At 54.4% G+C, this 21,652-nt stretch overlaps 1 protein-coding gene across 5 annotated transcripts in view; it reads right to left on the bottom strand.

The window, feature by feature from the left end:
* The window catches only part of GGCX (gamma-glutamyl carboxylase), a 31,983-nt gene that overhangs the window by 8,589 nt on the left and 1,742 nt on the right, over positions 1-21,652 (bottom strand). For 4 of the 5 annotated variants that reach the window (XM_032978716.2, XM_076054796.1, XM_076054798.1 and 1 more), the window contains exons 2-10: positions 18,182-18,331; positions 17,501-17,662; positions 16,040-16,205; positions 12,745-12,823; positions 11,954-12,060; positions 10,873-11,036; positions 7,512-7,915; positions 3,076-3,207; positions 1,052-1,203 (exon numbers count right to left, since the gene is read on the bottom strand). In XM_032978716.2, the coding sequence (XP_032834607.2) occupies positions 1,052-1,203; positions 3,076-3,207; positions 7,512-7,915; positions 10,873-11,036; positions 11,954-12,060; positions 12,745-12,823; positions 16,040-16,205; positions 17,501-17,662; positions 18,182-18,329 (1,514 nt within the window). In that variant the 5' untranslated portion in view covers positions 18,330-18,331. The other variant, XM_032978717.2, reaches the window with a different exon arrangement.

Raw genomic sequence — 21,652 nt, 5'->3', positions numbered from 1 at the left:
GTAGTGTAATAATAAGTGATAGTAGTAATAGTAGTGTAATAGTAGTGATAGTAGTGTAATAGTAGTGATAGTAGTGTAATAGTAGTGATAGTAGTGTGATAGTAGTGATAGTATTGTGATAGTAGTGATAGTAGTGTGATAGTAGTGATAGTATTGTGAGAGTAGTGATAGTGTAATAGTAGTGTAATAGTAGTGATAGTAGTGTGATAGTAGTGATAGTAGTGTGATAGTAGTGATAGTGTAATATTAGTGTAATAGTAGTGTAATAGTAGTGATAGTAGTGTGATAGTAGTGATAGTAGTGCTATAGTAGTGATAGTAGTGCGATAGTAGTGATAGTAGTGTGATAGTAGTGATAGTGTAATATTAGTGTAATAGTAGTGATAGTAGTGTGATAGTGATAGTAGTGTAATAGTAGTGATAGTAGTGTGATAGTAGTGATAGTATTGTGAGAGTAGTGATAGTGTAATAGTAGTGTAATAGTAGTGATAGTAGTGTGATAGTAGTGATAGTAGTGTGATAGTAGTGATAGTGTAATATTAGTGTAATAGTAGTGATAGTAGTGTGATAGTAGTGATAGTAGTGTAATAGTAGTGATAGTAGTGTGATAGTAGTGATAGTATTGTGATAGTAGTGATAGTAGTGTGATAGTAGTGATAGTATTGTGAGAGTAGTGATAGTGTAATAGTAGTGTAATAGTAGTGATAGTAGTGTGATAGTAGTGATAGTGTAATAGTAGTGATTGTATTGTGATAGTAGTGATAGTGTAATAGTAGTGTAATAGTAGTGATAGTAGTGTGATAGTAGTGATAGTATTGTGATAGTAGTGATAGTAGTGTGATAGTAGTGATAGTATTGTGATAGTAGTGTGATAGTAGTGATAGTAGTGTAATTGCAGTAGTGTAATAGTAGTGATAGTAGTGTGATAGTAGTAATAGTAGTGTCATTGTAGTAGTGTAATAGTAGTGATAGTAGTGTGATAGCAGTGATAGTGTAATAGTAGTGTAATAGTAGTGATAGTAGTGTGATAGTAGTGACGGTGACACCGGCACCTCTGCTGGAATCGATCGTTGAGTGAGACCCAGACGTCAAAGTAGATCTCGGGGTCGCTGATGTTGAACTCGCGAAGACGCTCGGCCAGACACACCGAGTACTGCTTCAGCATGTCAGCATGATCCTTCCATCGCCGCGTCTGAGTCCACACCTGCAGCGGGAGAGAGACGCGGGCAGCTGAGCGACTGACTGAGTGATTGAGCAACTGACTGAGCGACTGACTGAGCGACTGACTGAGCGACTGAGCGACTGACTGAGCGACTGACTGAGCGACTGACTGAGCGACTGAGCGACTGACTGAGCGACTGGCTAGGCACAAGGAGTACTGCTTCAGCATGTCAGCATGATCCTTCCATCGCCGCGTCTGAGTCCACACCTGCAGCGGAAGAGAGACGAAGGCAGCTGAGCGACTGACTGAGTGACTGAGCAACTGACCGAGCGACTGACTGAGCGACTGATTGAGCAACTGACTGAGTGACTGAGCGACTGACTGAGCGACTCACCGAGCGACTGAGCAACTGAGCAACTGAGCGACTGACTGAGAGACTGAGCGACTGACTGAGCGGCTGGCTAGACACAAGGAGTACTGCTTCAGCATGTCAGCATGATCCTTCCATCGCCGCGTCTGAGTCCACACCTGCAGCGGGAGAGAGACGCGGGCGACTGAGCGACTGACTGAGTGACTGAGCAACTGACTGAGCGACTGACTGAGCGACTGACCGAGCGAGTGACCGAGCGACTGACTGAGCGACTGACTGAGCGACTGATTGAACAACTGATTGAGCGGCTGACTGAGCGACTGAGCGACTGACTGAGCGACTGACTGAGCGACTGAGCGACTGACCGAGCGACTGATTGAGCGGCTGACTGAGCGGCTGACTGAGTGACTGACTGAGCGACTGGCTAGACACAAGGAGTACTGCTTCAGCATGTCAGCATGATCCTTCCATCGCCACGTCTGAGTCCACACCTGCAGCGGGAGAGAGACGCGGGCAGCTGAGCGACTGACTGAGTGACTGACTGAGCGACTGACTGAACGAGTGACTGAGCGACTGACTGAGCGACTGAGTGAGTGACTGACTGAGTGACTAAGTGACTGACCGAGTGACTGAGTGACTGAGCGACTGACTGAACGACTGACTGAGCGACTGACTGAGCGACTGACTGAGCAACTGACTGAGCGACTGACTGAGCGACTGACTGAGCGACTGACCGAGCGAGTGACTGACTGAGCGACTGGCTGAGCGACTGAGCGACTGACTGAGCGACTGACTGAGCGACTGATTGAGCGACTGACCGAGCGACTGATTGAGCGGCTGACTGAGCGACTGAGCGACTGAGCGACTGACTGAGCGACTGACTGAGCAACTGACCGAGCGACTGATTGAGTGGCTGACTGAGCGACTGACTGAGCGACTGACTGAGCGACTGACTGAGCGACTGAGAGACTGACTGAGCGACTGGCTAGATACAAGGAGTACTGAATTTTGATTTAAAGCTTATCGTGACTGCAGTAATTAATATTCTTAGCTCTTTCGGTAAAGTCACGTTGAAGGGAAACAATAAAATAATAAAATATATTATTGTTTCCCTTCAACGTGACTTTACCGAAAGAGCTAAGAATACAAGGAGTACTGCTACAGCATGTCAGCATGATCCTTCCATCGCTGCTTCTGAGTCCACACCTGCAGCGGGAGAGAGACGCGGGCGACTGAGCGACTGACTGAGTGACTGAGCAACTGACTGAGCGACTGACTGAGCGACTGACTGAGCGACTGACTGAACGAGTGACTGAGCGACTAACTGAGCGACTGACTGAGTGAGTAACTGAGCGAGTGACTGAGTGAGTAACTGAGCGAGTGAGTGACTGAGCGAGTGAGTGACTGACTGAGCGAGTGAGTGACTGAGCGAGTGAGTGACTGAGCGAGTGACTGAGCGAGTGACTGAGCGAGTGACTGAGCGAGTGAGTGACTGAGCGACTGAGTGACTGAGCGATTGACTGAGCGAGTGACTGGTGTCTCACCCCGGGGTTGAGGAATCCCGTGTTTCCCGTGACACGATCCCTGTAGGTAACCTTCACGTGCTGGTGGGAGCGACTGTGAACCATCATGTCCCACGAGTATCCATACAGCCCATTGGTCCAGTTGTTATAGCCCTGGCAAAGACAAAGGTCCCCCGTGTAGCCTCTCACAGGGCTGTAGGGGCAAGTGCTGTTAGTAGTAGCGAGTAGCAGCAGCAGTGTCTATGCACAGACAAAGATCCCCCGTGTAGCCTCTAGCAGGCTGTAGCGGCAAGCGCGGTTAGTAGTGGCACCTATACACAGGCGAAGATCCCCCGTGTAGCCTCTAGCAGGCTGTAGGGGCAAGTGCGGTTAGTAGTGGCACCTATACACAGGCAAAGATCCCCCGTGTAGCCTCTAGCAGGCTGTGGGGGCAAGTGCGGTTAGTAGTGGCACCTATACACAGGCGAAGATCCCCCGTGTAGCCTCTAGCAAGCAGTAGGGGCAAGTGCTGTTAGTAGTAGCAGTTACACACTGACAAAGATTCCCCGTGTAGCCTCTAGCAGGCTGTAGGGGCAAGTGCTGTTAGTAGAACCTACACACAGACAAAGATCCCCCATGTAGCCTCTAACAGGCTGTAGGGGCAAGTGCTGTTAGTAGAACCTACACACAGACAAAGATCCCCCGTGTAGCCTCTAACAAGCTGTAGGGGCAAGTGCTGTTAGTAGCGATTAGCGGCAGCCTATGAATGCTACCAGCACTGTGGCACACACAGTGGGGGTAGGTGGCCAGCACCACGCCCGGCCGCCTTTGTCTCTCTCTCGTGGCAATGTTTACTACACCACCACCACACTCACTCACAACAACAACAACCGCCATTCGCCACTAAGTGTCGGTGACGTCACCACGACGCTTGTGCCAGGCCATGTGCACCTTGCGGCCACGTGAAGTGTCGAACGCCCGCTGGCAGGAGGCCACGGGGCAGACCCAGGTGCCACGGGTCGACTGACTGAGATGACTGGCTGATGCACCACCTGTGCCCCCTACTGTGCCAACCTGCTGTGCTTTAGCCACCCGGCGCTCCGCTCGCTGTTGTGAGCGTCGCTCCTCCGCCCTCCGTTGTTGTTGGAGGGCGACTGCCTCCAACTGCCTAATAGCGTCCTTCACGAGCCTCCTCCACAGAGGCCGATCTTGACACCGCTGGTACCAGTCATCAGCAAGTCCACTTAGCTCCACGTCCTCCTGTACCACATCACTCCATCTCTTCTCGAGCCCGTGCCGTGCCCGTTTAGCCCCCACGATCCGGCCGAACAAAAGCTGTTTAGGCATGCGGTGGCTGGGCATGCGGGCTACATGACCCAGCCAACGCAGCCTTGCCCGCCCGAGGATTTCACCGATGGGACTTTGTCCAGATCTTTCAAGGATTTGTGGGCTCCTCACACAATCCAGCCTGGTTAAACCCAGGATGGATCGTAGGCAGGCAAGCCTATATGTTTCTGACCGGCGAAGATGTTCCATTAGGGGGGTCCACGTTTCACAAGCGTAGAGAAGAGAGGGAATGACTGTGGCCGAGAAGACCTGAAGCTTTGTGCGGAGCGACAGACCAGGTAGCTTCCACACAGCGTTACGCAACCGATAAAAAGATATTGCCGCACGACTGATTCGGAGTGAGACCTCTGCTGTTAAACTTGAGCCAGTCATAAGCACACTGCCCAGGAAACTCTCCACTCTCTCCACAACTGCCCCATCACCGATTGGGAGTTGTGGGGGTGGAGTGTCCAATGGTACAACATACCCAGGCAGGTACTTAGTTTTGGTGGGGCTGATGGTAAGGCCCCATCTCTTAGTGGCACACTCCAGTCTCAGCAGCAGCGTCTCCAACTCTTCCTCTGAATGAGCAGCTATTACCAAATCATCGGCATACATAATGTGGTTGAGCAATAGGGAGCCATCCCTTCACCGCACCCGGGCATCAATCAGCCTCCTATTACAGCTATTGAAGGCTTCACGAACTACGTGGTCAAAATAGATGTTAAATAATGTGGGAGCAAGAGGACATCCCTGTCGCACCCCAAGGTGTACAGGGAATGGCTCTGACTCCCGGCAACATAGTTTATCCGGGCCCGCTCACCATCATGAAGGTCCTTAATGATCGTGAGCTGAGGGTCAGGGACTCCAAAAGCACGAAGAACAACCCAGAGCCCAGACCTACTGATGGTATCATAGGCCTTGACCAGGTCAATAAAGCAGAGATGCAGGTCTTGTTGGAATTCCCTACACCTCTGCTGTAGCAGACGGACAGAAAATATGGCATCTGTGCAGGACCGCCCTTTCCTGAAACCGCATTGGGGCTCCGCAAGCCTCTCCTCAGCGTGCCTGGCAAGGCGATGTTGAATAATCCTTGCCAGGACCTTTCCTGGCACACTGAGAGTGAGATGTCCCTGTAGTTGTTACAGTCTGTGCGGTCCGCCTTCTTAAAGAGGGGGACCACCAGGGCATCCTTCCAATCCTGCGGAACCCGTCCAGTGGTCCAGACTGCTGTTATGATGTCATATAGGGCATTCTGTGCACAAACGCCACCCTCCCTCAGCATTTCGCTTGGGAGATCATCTCTGCCCGCTGCCTTTCCTGGTCTCAGACTCCGGATCGCCTTCAGTACTTCCTCAACAGATGGCACCTCAGCCAGCCACTCACAGTGGGTGACTTCTGCCAATATTTGAGGCACCGCAGCCTCAGCAGGGTGATCCTCACTTTGTGCCACGATGTTTTCCTGGCTGAGGGATTTTCCCTCCCCCAGGACCTCACAGAAATGTTCAGCAAATCTGCAAACCTGTTCCTGGGGGTCGGAGATTGGATCACCGTTTTTTCCCCTAATGATGGTAATAGGTGTGGCGCTGCAGGTTACTTTATTGATGGCGTTAAATAGAGATTTGTGATCGCGGGCCACTGAGGCAGACTCCATCTCCTCAGCAACCCGCGACCACCACCCATCCTTGCAGCGCCTCACGGCTCTCCGAACCTCCGAGCGAAGGCTGCGGTAAGCCTCCTCATTCTCTGACGTGAAATTCTGTAGCCGATGACAGTGGGCCTGTCGCTTTTTCTCAACCAACCTGAACACCTCCTCTGTCAGCCAGGGTCTCTGGGGAGGTTTGGACCGCGTACCCAAAGCAGCCATTGCAGCTGCATGAGTCAGTCCTAAACCTCGCCCATTTACCCTTGACATCAGGAGGAGTCAGGGACGATGCCAATCCCAGCCGCAAGCAATGATGAAATTCTCGCTTCCAACTTTTATCAGATAACTGAGACCAGGCCACTTTAGGTTGGAATGGGGTCCTGGGTGTACACCCACCACCGGAGTGGAAGAATGGCAGGCGCATTTTACAGATGACTAGTCAATGGTCAAAGGGCAGATCAGCTCCACGGTAGGTCCTGGTGTCAAGGACATGGGCTCGCATCCGCTGGTCCGTCACTATGTAGTCCAGCAGATGTTCTTGCTTGGACCCTGCATGCATCCATGATGTTGTGTGGATGCGCCGATGCCGGAACAGCGTGTTGGTAATTACAAGCCCATGGGCTGCACAAAAATCTAGCAGCCTCCTACCATTGTTATTGAGCTAATCCGGCCCATGCCCTCCAATCACTCCAGACCAGGTGCCAGCATCATGACCAACTCGGGCATTGAAGTCACCCAACATGATGACTCTATCCCGAGGTGCCACTTTAGCCAGCACCTGTGACAGGAGGTCATAGAAGGCATCTGACTCATCGGCTTTGCCTGCATCCCTCCACGGATGTTCGTCTTCGGTGGGGGCATAAGTAACCACGACCACCACTCCTCACCTCCGGTTGATGGGAAGGAGAGCCCAAAGTAGCCTGGGGCTTACAGCTTCCCACACCTCACCGCCACGCTCCCATGCCCCCTTCATTATTTTGTTCAAAAGAAGAGCCACACCCTGTTGTTTGCTAGTCTGCTGCCCTGAGTAGAGGACTGTCCACCCCTCATGGTGGCAGGAGCCAGAACCGGTCCACTGGACCTCCTGAATGCCACAGAGATCCAGGCGGTACCGGTCCAGCTCCCGACAGAGGAGTGGCAGCCTCTCCTCCGCAGACACACACACACATACAGACACACAGACACACACACACACAGACACACACACAGACACACACACAGACACACACACACACAGACACACACACACAAAGACACATACAGACACAGATACACATACACACAGACAAACACAGACACAGACACACACACACAGACACACACACACAGACACACAGAGACACACAGAGACACACAGAGACACACAGACACACACACAGACACACACATAGACACACACACAGACACACAAACACACACACAGACACACACACAGACACACAGACACACACACACAGACACACACACAGACACACACACAGACACACACACAGACACACTCGCTCACCTTCGTGATGAAGTGTGAGTACGGCAGCAGCAGCTGCTCGCAGGCAAACACCAGAATCAAGGCGGCCGCCACCCTGTGCCTCCATCCCGCCACCGTGGGCGGCCCATCGCCTTTCCTCCCTCCCCCACAATCCTTTGCGGCGGAACAGGAAGTGCCGCCACCTTCGCTCCCTCCCCCACAATCCTTCGCGGCGGAAGAGGAGGAGGTGGAGGAGGGAGCGGGCGGCAGGTCCCTCCCAGAATGCCGCGGGGCCGGGTACAAGCAGCTTGGGCTCCAGCCAGGGGGCAGCAGGAAGGGGCGGCACCAGGGAGCGGTGCATTCTGGGAGGCGCGCAAGGAGCTTCCGGGGCCAGTCGTGGGAGCAGAAGAGGGCGGAGGTGGCGATCATCGCATAGGGGAACATCCCTGTGGGGCGGGGGGAGGAGGGGGGGAGGAGGGGGGGGGAGGAGGAGGGAAGGGGGGGAGGAGGGAGGAGGGGGGAGGGAGGAGGGGGGAGGGAGGGAGGAGGGGGGAGAGGAGGGGGGGGAGGAGGGAGGGGGGGGAGGGAGGAGGGGGGAGGGAGGAGGGGAGGGAGGGGTGAGTGAGGAGGGAACGCAGGGGGAGGAGTCCGTAGCTCCACGTCTGGCCGCCGTGTGTCTCCGCGTGTCTCCGCGTGTCTCCGCGTGTGTCCGTGTGTCTCCGTGTGTGTCTGTGTGTCCCCGCGTGTCCCCGCGTGTCTCCGCGTGTCTCCGCGTGTGTCTGTGTGTCCGGAAAAACAACCCCCTACCTCATCGTGGTGCCGGACGGGCAACGCTGTCGTGGACAGTGCTGTGGGGGGAGGGCCAATTCCGATTGGCTTCTCCCCTCATGGCATCTGTGACCACCACAGTGGCTAAACGGGGGCTCTGGACGGGTGCGAGGGGCTGGTAACCCCTCCACCTTCAATTAACTTACCACTAAACCACATCTAAAATATCTAATTAATAAGCTTGTGCCGAGGCCCCGGGGGGGACAGGCGTCTATGACGTCTCCTGGCCAAACCCCAATTGGCGGAGCCAGGAGATTGAATCTTTACCCTCGGGGCTCCTCCAGAAACAATGAAAAGCCACTTCGTGTGACCACGTGGAATGTTCGAATGCTCACTGCGGAGGAGATGCTGCCACTCCTCTGTTGGGAGCTGGACCGGTACCGGCTGGATCTCTGTGGCATTCAGGAGGTCCGGTGGACCGGTTCTGGCTCCTGCCACCATGAGGGGTGGACAGTCCTCTACTTGGGGCAGGAGACCACCAAACAACAAGGAGTGACTCTTCTTCTGAACAAAATAATGAAGGGGGCATGGGAGCGTGGCGGTGAGGTGTGGGAAGCTGTAAGCCCCAGGCAACTTTGGGCTCTCCTTCCCATCAACCGAAGGCGAGGAGTGGTGGTCGTGGTTACTTATGCCCCCACCGAAGACGAATATCCATGGAGGGATGCAGGCAAGGCCGATGAGTCAGATGCATTCTATGACCTCCTGTCACAGGTGCTGGCTAGAGTGGCCCCCCGGGATAGAGTAATCTTGTTGGGTGACTTTAATGCCCAAGTTGGTCATTATGCTAATGCCTGGTCTGGAGTGATTGGAAGGAATGGGCCAGATCAGCTCAAAAACCACGATAGGAGGCTGCTAGATTTTTTGTGCAACCCATAGGCTTGTAATTACCAACACGCTGTTCCGGCATCGGCGCATCCACACAACATCATAAATGCATGCCGGGTCCAAGCAAGAACATTTGCTGGACCACATAGTGAAGGAACAACGGATGCGGGCCCACATCCTTGACACCAGGACAGACCGTGGAGCTGATCTGCCCTCTGACTATCGACGTGTCTTCAGTAAGATGCGCCTACCATTCTTCCACTCCGGTGATGGGTGTACACACAGGACCCCATTCAAATCTAAGGTGGCCTGGTCTCAGCTAGCTGATGAAAGCTAGAATTTCATTATCGCTCGCGGCTGGGGTTGGCATCGTCCCCCACTCCTCCAGATGTCGATGGTAAATGGGCGAGGTTTAGAACTGTGACTCAGGCAGCTGCAATGGCTGCTTTGGGTACGCGGTCCAGACCTCCCCACAGACCCTGGCTGACAGAGGAGGTGTTCATAAAGGTTGAGAATAAGCGACAGGCCCACTTTCATCGGCTACAGCATCCCACATCAGAGAATGAGGTTTACCGCCGCCTTCGCTCGCAGGTTCGGAGAATCAGACACTCCACCCCTACAACTCCCAATTGGTGATGGGGCAGTTGTGGAGCGAGTGGAGAGTTTCCCATACCTGGGCAGTGTGCTTATGATCGGCTCCAGTATAACAGGAGACGTCTCACTCCGAATCAGTCGAGCGGAATTATCTTTTCATCGGTTGCGTAACGCTGTGTGGAAGCTACCTGGTCTGTCGCTCCGCACTAAGCTTCAGGTCTTCTCGGCCATGGTCATTCCTTCCCTTCTCTACGCTTGTGAAACGTGGACCCCCCTAATGGAACATCTTCGCCGGTAAGAAATATTTAGGTTGGCTTGCCTACGATCCATCCTGGGTTTAGCCAGGCTGGATTGTGTGAGCTCACAAATCCTTGAAAGATCTGGGCAAGGTCCCATCGGTGAGCTCCTCCGGCAGGCAAGGCTGCGTTGGCTGGGTCATGTAGCCCGCATGCCCAATCACCGCATGCCTAAACAGCTTTTGTTCGGCCGGATCGTGGGGGCTAAATGGGCGCGGCACGGGCTAGAGAAGAGATGGAGTGATGAGGTACAGGAGGACGTGGAGCTGAGTGGACTTGCCGATGACTGGTACCAGCGGTGTCAAGATCGGCCTCAGTGGAAGAGGTTCGTGAAGGACGCTGCTGGGCAGTTGAAGGCAGTCGCCCTCCAACAACAACGGAGGGCGGAGGAGCGACGTTCACAACAACGAGCGGAGCGCCGGGTGGCTAAAGCACAGCAAGTTGGCACAGTAGGGGGAACAGGTGGTGCATCAGCCAGTCATCTCAGTCATCTCAGTCAGTCGACCCGTGGCACCTGCTGGGTCTGCCCCGTGACCTCCTGCCCACGGGCGTTCAACACTTCACGTGGCCTCAAGGTGCACATGGCCTGGTGGTGACGTCACCGCCACTTAGTGGCGAATGGCGGTTGTTATTGTTGTGTGATGTTGAAGAGTTGCGAGTTCATGGCGTGGATGTAGGTGTGAGTCTATGTGTGTGTGTGTCTGTGTGTGTCTGTGTGTCTGTGTGGATGATGAATCTACCGATGTTGAACAGCTGCGAGTTCATGGCGTGGAAGTAGGTGTTAGTCTATGTGTGTGTGTCTGTGCATGTGTCTGTGTGAGTGATGAGTCTGTGTGTGTCTGTGTGGATGATGAATCTACCGATGTTGAACAGCTGCGAGTTCATGGCGTGGAAGTAGGTGAGTGCCATCAGTGCGAGCGGCCGCGTAGCGTCCAGCAGCAGCAGGAAGCCTGCGCTGAGGTCGAGGAGAAAGCCGCAGCCGTGGATCACCAGAAGACTCGTCCACTCCTCGGACAGCACCACCCTGAGAGAGTGAGGAGTGAGTGTCTCACTACCCCGTGTCTCACTACCCAGTTTCTCACTACTCAGTGTCTCACTACCCAGTGTCTCACTGCCCAGTGTCTCACTACCCAGTGTCTCACTAGCAGTGTCTCACTACCCAGTGTCTCACTAGCAGTGTCTCACTACCCAGTGTCTCACTACCCAGTGTCTCACTACCCAGTGTCTCGTTACCCAGTGTCTCACTACCCAGTGTCTCACTACCCAGTGTCTCGCTACCCAGTGTCTCGCTACCAGTGTCTCACTACCCAGTGTCTCACTAGCAGTGTCTCACTAGCAGTGTCTCACTACCCAGTGTCTCACTGCCCAGTGTCTCACTACCCAGTGTCTCACTAGCAGTGTCTCACTACCCAGTGACTCACTACCCAGTGTCTCACTACCCAGTGTCTCACTACCCAGTGTCTCACTAGCAGTGTCTCACTACCCAGAGTCTCACTACCCAGTGTCTCACTACCCAGTGTCTCACTACCCAGTGTCTCACTACCCAGTGTCTCAATACCCAGTGTCTCACTACCCAGTGTCTCACTACCCAGTGTCTCACTACCCAGAGTCTCACTACCCAGTGTCTCACTACCCAGTGTCTCACTACCCAGTGTCTCATTACCCAGTGTCTCACTAGCAGCGTCTCACTACCCAGTGTCTCACTACCCAGTGTCTCACTACCCAGTGTCTCACTACCCAGCGTCTCGCTACCCAGTGTCTCGCTACCCAGTGTCTCACTACCCAGTGTCTCACTACCCAGAGTCTCACTACCCAGTGTCTCACTACCCAGAGTCTCACTAGGAGTGTCTCACTAGGAGTGTCTCACTACCCATTGTCTCACTAGCAGTGTCTCACTACCCAGTGTCTCACCACCCAGTGTCTCACTACCCAGTGTCTCACTTGAAAGGAGAGAATAGCCAGTGGCGTGAGAGATTCCCCATCGAGTATCCCATGAGCCAATCGGAGTCCATCTTCTTGAGGCCAGCGATGAAGTAGACCACAAAGATCTGAGGAATCGACCAATGGGAGGGGGAGAGCTGTCAGTGTGTCGGTGTGTCACTACACAGACACACACAGATACACACACACAGACACATACACACACACACAGACACACACAGATACACACACACAGACACACACACACAGACACACACAGACACACACACACAGATACAGACACACACAGACATACACAGACAGACACACACAGACACACACAGACAGACACACACAGACAGACACACACACAGACACACACACAAAGACACACACAGACACACACAGACACAAAGATAAAGACAAAGAATCCCCATATAGCCTTAACAGACTGTAGGGGCAAGTGCTGTTAGCGAGCACCTATGAAGGCCGGAACGGTACACGAGGGGGTGGGTGGCCAGCACCACGCCCGACCGCCGTTGTCTCCCTAGTGACGATGTTTACACACCGCACCAGGTACTCATTTGAGGCTGAGTCGACCTAGGGGAGGCCCGGGACCGGTTCAGATAATCGTCACTGGTGTTGGCCGTGAGCGGGAATCGAACCCGGGTCGCCAGGTTCATAGCGCAGCGCGCTAACCGATACACTATCGCTCGCTACAAACAAACACAGACACACACAGACACACAGACACACACACACAGACACACACAGACACGGTAGCACTGAGGGTGTGCGAGGGTGAGGCTGACCTGGAATCGCAGCAGCCAGTAGTTCCACAGGGGGACGTGCGTGTTGGCCAAGCCGCGTCTCATCATGGCATCCACGGACCTATGGAAACATTACATTATACACTACACTATACACTACTACATTATACACTATACACTACACTTTACACTACACTATACACTACACACTACGCCACTACACTATACACGACTACAGTAAACTATACACTACACTACACCATACACTACACTATACACACTACAATACGCATTATACTACACTTTACACCATACACTGCACTACACACTACACTACACTTTCCACTATACACTACACTCTACACTACACACTATAGACTATGGGTCTCTGTGTGAGTGGTGAGTCTGTGGGTCTCTATGGGTCTCTGTGTGAGTGGTGAGTCTGTGGGTCTCTGTGTGAGTGGTGAGTCTATGGGTCTCTGTGTGAGTGGTGAGTCTGTGGGTCTCTGTGTGTGTGGTGAGTCTGTGGGTCTCTGTGTGAGTGGTGAGTCTATGGGTCTCTGTGTGAGTGGTGAGTCTATGGGTCTCTGTGTGAGTGGTGAGTCTGTGGGTCTCTGTGTGAGTGGTGAGTCTATGGGTCTCTGTGCGAGTGGTGAGTCTGTGGGTCTCTATACGAGTGGTGAGTCTACGGGTCTCTGTGTGGTGAGTCTATGGGTCTCTGTGTGAGTGGTGAGTCTATGGGTCTCTGTGTGAGTGGTGAGTCTGTGGGTCTCTGTGTGAGTGGTGAGTCTATGGGTCTCTGTGTGAGTGGTGAGTCTATGGGTCTCTGTGTGAGTGGTGAGTCTATGGGTCTCTGTGCGAGTGGTGAGTCTGTGGGTCTCTATGCGAGTGGTGAGTCTACGGGTCTCTGTGTAGTGAGTCTATGGGTCTCTATGTAAGTGGTGAGTCTACGGGTCTCTGTGTGAGTGGTGAGTCTATGGGTCTATGTGTGAGTGGTGAGTCTATGGGTCTCTGTGCGAGTGGTGAGTCTGTGGGTCTCTATGCGAGTGGTGAGTCTACGGGTCTCTGTGTAGTGAGTCTATGGGTCTCTATGTAAGTGGTGAGTCTACGGGTCTCTGTGTGAGTGGTGAGTCTATGGGTCTCTGTGTGAGTGGTGAGTCTGTGGGTCTCTGTGTGAGTGGTGAGTCTGTGGGTCTCTGTGTGAGTGGTGAGTCTGTGGGTTTCTGTGTGAGTGTTGAGTCTATGGGTCTCTGTGTGAGTAGTGAGTCAATGGGTCTCTGTGTGAGTGGTGAGTCTATAAATCTCTATGCGAGTATCTGTGCGAGTCTGTGAGTCTTTGTGTGTGGTGAGTCTACGTTGTGTGTGTACACAGATGAGCATACGTGTGCATGTGTACGTGTGTGCATGTGTGTATTCGTGTGTACGTGTGTGTGTAGGTGTGTACGTGTGTGTGCGTGTGTACGTATGTGTGCGTGTGAACGTGTGTGCGTGTGTACGTGTGTGCGCGTGTGTGTGTTTATGTGTGTGTTAGTACGTGTGTATGTGTGTACGTACGTGTGTGTGTACGTGTGTACGTGTGTGTGTGTGCATACGTGTATGCCTTTGCGTGTGTACGTGTGTGTACGTGTGTGTGTACGTGTGCGTATACGTGTGTGCGTGTACGTGTGTGCGTGTACGTGTGTGCGTGTACGTGTGCGTGTACGTGTGTGTCCTGGCAAGGATTATTCAGCATCGCCTTGCCAGGCACGCTGAGGAAAGGGCGGTCCTGCACAGATGCCATATTTTCTGTCCGTCTGCTACAGCAGAGGTGTAGGGAATTCAAACAAGACCTACATCTCTGCTTTATTGACCTGGTCAAGGCCTATGATACCATCAGTAGGCCTGGGCTCTGGGTCGTTCTTCGTGCTTTTGGAGTACCTGCCCCTCTGCTCACGATCATTAAGGACCTTCATGATGGTGAGCAGGCCCGGGTAAAACTACGTGGCCGGGAGTCAGAGCCATTCCCTGTACACCTTGGGGTGCGACAGGGATGTCCTCTGGCTCCCACATTATTTAACATCTATTTTGACCACGTAGTTCGTGAAGCCTTCAATAGCTGTACCGGGGGAATCTCCATATGGTACAGATATAATGGGAGGCTGATCGATGCCCGGGTGCGGTCAAGGGATGGCTCCCTATTGCTCAACCACGTTATGTATGCTGATGATTTGGTAATAGCTGCTCATTCAGAGGAGGAGTTGGAGACGCTGCCGCTGAGACTGCAGCGTGCCACTAAGAGGTGGGGCCTTACCATCAGCCCCACCAAAACTAAGCACCTGCCTGGGTATTTTGTACCATCGGACACTCCACCCCCACAACTCCCAATCGGTGATGGGGCAGTTGTGGAGAGAGTGGAGAGTTTCCCATACCTGGGCAGTGTGCTTATGACTGGCTCCAGTTTAACAGCAGAGGTCTCACTCTGAATCAGTCGAGCGGCAATATCTTTTCATCGGTTGCGTAACGCTGTGTGGAAGCTACCTGGTCTGTCGCTCCGCACTAAGCTTCAGGTCTTCTCGGCCACGGTCATTCCCTCCCTTCTCTACGCTTGCGAAACGTGGACCCCCCTAATGGAAAATCTTCGCCGGTTAGAAACATTTAGGCTGGCCTGCCTACGATCCATCCTGGGTTTAACCAGACTGGATTGTGTGAGCTCACAAATCCTTGAAAGATCTGGGCAAGGTCCCATCGGTGAGCTCCTCCGGCAGGCAAGGCTGCGATGGCTGGGTCATGTAGCCCGCATGCCCAGCCACCGCATGCCGAAACAGCTTTTGTTCGGCGGGATTGAGGGGGCTAAGCGGGCGCGGCACGGGCTAGAGAAGAGATGGAGTGATGTGGTACAGGAGGACGTGGAGCTGAGTGGACTTGCCGATGACTGGTACCAGCGGTGTCAAGATCGGCGTCTGTGGAGGAGGCTCGTGAAGGATGCTACTGGGCAGTTGGAGGCAGTCGCCCTCCAACAACAACGGAGGGCGGAGGAGCGACGCTCAGAACAACGAGCGGAGCGCCGGGTGGCTAAAGCACAGCAGGGTGGCACAGTAGGGGGCACAGGTGGTGCATCAGCCAGTCATCTCAGTCAGTCGACCCGTGGCACCTGGGTCTGCCCCGTGACCTCCTGCCAGCGGGCGTTCGACACTTCACGTGGCCTCAGGGTGCACATAGCCTGGCACAAGCGTCGTGGTGACGTCACCGCCACTTAGTGGCGAATGGCGGTTGTTATTGTACGTGTGTGTGTACGTGTGTGTGTGTACGTGTGCGCGCGTGTGTGTACGTGTCCGCGCGTGTGCGTGAGTGCACGCACCAGAATCGGTGTGCGTCACACACGGTGAGCTGCGTGGCGATGAGGCCATAGAGGTAGGAGTGGTTGTTCCAGCTGCTCTTGTCCAGGGCGAACAGGAACCAGTAGGGCACCACAAACATGACGCAGCTCACGCGGTACACACAGCCCAGCGTCATACCCACGGCACCTGGGAGACACACACAGAGTCACACACACAGTGTCATACACACAGCCCAGCGTCATACACACGGCACCTGTGAGACACACACAGAGTCACACACACAGTGTCATACATACAGCCCAGCGTCATACCCACATCACTTGGGAGATACACACAGAAACAGAGACACACAGAGACACACACACAGCGTCATACCCACAGCACCTGGGAGACACACATACACATACAGACACACAGAGACACACACACACAGTGTCATACACACAGCACCTGGGCGACACACACACATACAGACACACACAGACACACACACACAGCGTCATACACACAGCACCTGGGAGACGGAGACACACACACAGACACACACAGACACACACACACAGCGTCATACACACAGCACCTGTGAGACACAGACACACAGAGACACACATAGAGACACACAGCACCTGAGAGACACACACACAGCGTCATACACACAGCACCTGGGAGACACACACAGCGTCATACACACAGCACCTGGGAGACACACACACATACAAACACACACAGACACACACACACACAGCGTCATACACACAGCACCTGGGAGACACACACACAGCGTCATACACACAGCACCTGGGAGACACACACAGCGTCATACACACAGCACCTGGGAGACACACACACAGCGTCATACACACAGCACCTGGGAGACACACACAGCGTCATACACACAGCACCTGGGAGACACACACACAGACACACACAGTGTCATACACACAGCACCTGTGAGACACACAGACACACACACAGTGTCATACACACAGCACCTGTGAGACACACACACAGACACACACAGACACACATCACCTGGGAGACACACACAGACACAGAAACACACAGACACACACAGAGACACTCAGCGTCATACACACATCACCTGGGAGACACACACAGACACACAGAGACACACACAGAGGCACACACAGAGGCACACACAGACACACATAGAGACACACACAGAGGCACACACAGAGACACACACAGACACACATAGAGACACACATCACCTGGGAGACACACACACACAAAGACACACACAGACACAGATACACACAGACACACACATGACGAGGTACAGTGCGCACACACCTGCCCACATGACGAGGTACAGTGCGCACACACCTGCCCACATGACGAGGTACAGTGCGCACACACCTGCGCACATGACGAGGTACAGTGCGTACACACCTGCGCACATGACGAGGTACAGTGCGTACACACAGACACACACATGACGAGGTACAGTGCGTACACACCTGCCCACATGACGAGGTACAGTGCGTACATGCCGTCCTGTGACAGCGGCCGCAGGAAGTCGAAGAGGGGGAAGCGGCAGGTCCCCTCGTGGGGCTCGGGGAAGCGCAAGTCGAGCGAAGCCAGGCCCCTCTCCTGGGGCACGTCCAGCACCATCAGCAGGCCTGGGGGGAGCGGGGGGGGAGAGAGAGGGGGGGGGAGTCACGATCACACACGGGGGGAGACGTCTCAGGCACCCACGGGGTGAGACACCTGTCGGTGTCTGAGATGCCCATGGGGTGAGAGGCCCACGGGTGTCTGAGACGCCCACGGGTGTCTGAGACACCCGTGGGTGTCTCTGACACACACGGGTGTCTCAGGCACCCACGGGGTGAGATGCCCACGGGTGTCTGAGATGCCCATGGGGTGAGACGCCCACGGGCATCTCAGACACCCACGGGTGTCTGAGATGCCCATGTCTGAGACACCCGTGGGTGTTTGAGACACCCACGGGTGTCTCACGGGTGTCTGAGACACCCGTGGGCGTCTCACCCCATGGGCATCTCAGACACTCGTGGGTTTCAGAGACACTCGTGGGCGTCTCGGACACCCGTGGGCGTCTCACCCCGTGGGTGTCCTACTGATGGTATCATAGGCCTTGACCACGGGTGTCTGAGACAGGCCACGCTCCTCCATCTCCTCACCGAAGGCGATCCTGAAGGTGGCCAGGCTGCTGGGGTCGCAGGGCCGGCTCATGAGGCGCACCCAGGACCCCCACGACCACCAGGACCCCCACGAGCGCCAGGACCGCCACGACGAGCGAAGGTCGGAGAGGAGCAACGAGTCGCCCATTGCTGGCCGGGAGACGGGGAGAGAGACAGAGAGAGGCAGGAATATCCGATAATGCCGCTCGACTGATTCGGAGTGAGACCTCTGCTGTTAAACTGGAGCCGGTCATGAGCACACTGCCCAGGTATGGGGACACTCTCCACTCTCTCCACAACTGCCCCATCACCGATTGGGAGTTGTGGGGGTGGAGTGTCCTATGGTACAAAATACCCAGGCAGGTGCTTAGTTTTGGTGGGGCTGATGGTAAGGCACGCTCCTGTCTCAGCAGCAGCGTCTCCACACACAGACAACAACAACAACAACAACAACCGCCATTCGCCACTAAGTGGCGGTGACGTCACCACGACGCTTGTGCCAGGCTATGTGCACCCTGAGGCCACGTGAAGTGTCGAACGCCCGCTGGCAGGAGGTCACGGGGCAGACCCAGGTGCCACGGGTCGACTGACTGAGATGACTGAGATGACTGGCTGATGCACCACCTGCGCCCCCTACTGTGCCAACCTGCTGTGCCCCAGCCACCCGGCGCTCCGCTCGCTGTTGTGAGCGTCGCTCCTCCGCCCCCCGTTGTTGTTGGAGGGCGACTGCCTCCAACTGCCCAGCAGCATCCTTCACGAGCCTCCTCCACAGAGGCCGATCTTGACACCGCTGGTACCAGTCATCGGCAAGTCCACTCAGCTCCACGTCCTCCTGTACCACATCACTCCATCTCTTCTCTAGCCCGTGCCGCGCCCGCTTAGCCCCCTCAATCCGGCCAAACAAAAGCTGTTTCGGCATGCGGTGGCTGGGCATGCGGGCTACATGACCCAGCCATCGCAGCCTTGCCTGCCGGAGGAGCTCACCGATGGGACCCTGCCCAGATCTTTCAAGGATTTGTGAGCTCCTCACACAATCCAGTCTGGTTAAACCCAGGATGGATCGTAGGCAGGCCAGCCTAAATGTTTCTAACCGGCGAAGATGTTCCATTAGGGGGGTCCACGTTTCGCAAGCGTAGAGAAGGGAGGGAATGACCGTGGCCGAGAAGACCTGAAGTTTAGTGCGGAGCGACAGACCAGGTAGCTTCCACACAGCGTTACGCAACCGATGAAAAGATATTGCCGCTCGACTGATTCGGAGTGAGACCTCTGCTGTTAAACTGGAGCCAGTCATAAGCACACTGCCCAGGTATGGGAAACTCTCCACTCTCTCCACAACTGCCCCATCACCGATTGGGAGTTGTGGGGGTGGAGTGTCCGATGGTACAAAATACCCAGGCAGGTGCTTAGTTTTGGTGGGGCTGATGGTAAGGCCCCACCTCTTAGTGGCACGCTCCAGTCTCAGCAGCAGCGTCTCCAACTCCTCCTCTGACTGAGCAGCTATTACCAAGTCATCAGCATACATAACGTGGTTGAGCAATAGGGAGCCATCCCTTGACTGCACCCGGGCATCGATTAGCCTCCCATTATATCTGTACCATATGGAGATTCCCCCGGTACAGCTATTGAAGGCTTCACGAACTACGTGGTCAAAATAGATGTTAAATAATGTGGGAGCCAGAGGACATCCCTGTCGCACCCCAAGGTGTACAGGGAATGGCTCTGACTCCCGGCCACGTAGTTTTACCCGGGCCCGCTCACCATCATGAAGGTCCTTAATGATCGTGAGCAGAGGGTCAGGTACTCCAAAAGCACGAAGAACGACCCAGAGCCCAGGCCTACTGATGGTATCATAGGCCTTGACCAGGTCAATAAAGCAGAGATGTAGGTCTTGTTGGAATTCCCTACACCTCTGCTGTAGCAGACGGACAGAAAATATGGCATCTGTGCAGGACCGCCCTTTCCTGAAACCACATTGGGGCTCCGCAAGCCTCTCCTCAGCGTGCCTGGCAAGGCGATGCTGAATAATCCTTGCCAGGACCTTTCCCGGCACACTGAGGAGTGAGATGCCCCTGTAGTTGTTACAGTCTGTGCGGTCCCCCTTCTTAAAAAGGGGGACCACCAGGGCATCCTTCCAATCCTGCGGAACCCGTCCAGTGGTCCAGACTGTTGTTATGATGTCATATAGGGCAGTCTGTGCACAAACGCCACCCTCCCTCAGCATTTCGCTTGGGAGATCATCTCTGCCCGCTGCCTTTCCTGGTCTCAGACTCCGTATCGCCTTCAATACTTCCTCAGCAGATGGCACCTCAGCCAGCCACTCACAGGGGGTGACTTCATCCAATATTTGAGGCACCGCAGCCTCAGCAGGGTCATCCTCACTTTGTGCCACAATGTTTTCCTGGCTGAGGGATTTTCCCTCCCCCAGGACCTCACAGAAATGCTCAGCAAATCTGCGAACCTGTTCCTGGGGGTCGGAAATTGGATCACCGTTTTTTCCCCTAATGATGGTAATAGGTGTGGCGCTGCAGGTTACTTTTTTGATGGAGTTAAATAGAGATTTGTGATCACGGGCCACTGAGGCAGACTCCATCTCCTCAGCAACCCGCGACCACCACCCATCCTTGCAGCGCCTCACGGCTCTCCGAACCTCCGAGCGAAGGCTGCGGTAAGCCTCCTCATTCTCTGACGTGGGATTCTGTAGCCGATGACAGTGGGCCTGTCGCTTTTTCTCAACCATCGTGAACAACTCCTCTGTCATCCAGGGTGTCTGGGGAGGTCTGGACCGCGTACCCAAAGCAGCCATTGCAGCTGCATGAGTCACAGTCCTAAACCTCGCCCATTTACCCTCGACATCAGGAGGAGTCGGGGACGATACCAATCCCAGCCGCAAGCGATGATGAAATTCTCGCTTGCAACTTTCATCAGATAACTGAGACCAGGCCACTTTAGGTTGGAATGGGGTCCTGGGTGTACACCCACCACCGGAGTGGAAGAATGGCCGGCGCATCTTACAGATGACTAATCGATGGTCAGAGGGCAGATCAGCTCCACGGTAGGTCCTGGTGTCAAGGACATGGGCTCGCATTCGCTGGTCCGTCACTATGTAGTCCAGCAGATGTTCTTGCTTGGACCCGGCATGCATCCATGATGTTGTGTGGATGCGCCGATGCCGGAACAGCGTGTTGGTAATTACAAGCCCATGGGCTGCACAAAAATCTAGCAGCCTCCTACCGTTGTTATTGAGCTGATCTGGCCCATGCCCTCCAATCACTCCAGACCAGGTGCCAGTATCATGACCAACTCGGGCATTGAAGTCACCCAACATGATGACTCTATCCCGAGGGGCCACTTTAGCCAGCACCTGTGACAGGAGGTCATAGAAGGCATCTGACTCATCGGCTTTGCCTGCATCCCTCCACGGATGTTCATCTTCGGTGGGGGCATAAGTAACCACGACCACCATTCCTCGCC

This window comes from Petromyzon marinus, chromosome 68 (genome assembly GCF_048934315.1).
Source record: "Petromyzon marinus isolate PM22_M1 ecotype Great Lakes invasive population chromosome 68, UKy_Petmar_22M1.pri1.0, whole genome shotgun sequence".
Lineage (NCBI taxonomy): Eukaryota > Metazoa > Chordata > Hyperoartia > Petromyzontiformes > Petromyzontidae > Petromyzon > Petromyzon marinus.
This window is presented reverse-complemented; position numbering and strand designations above follow the sequence as displayed.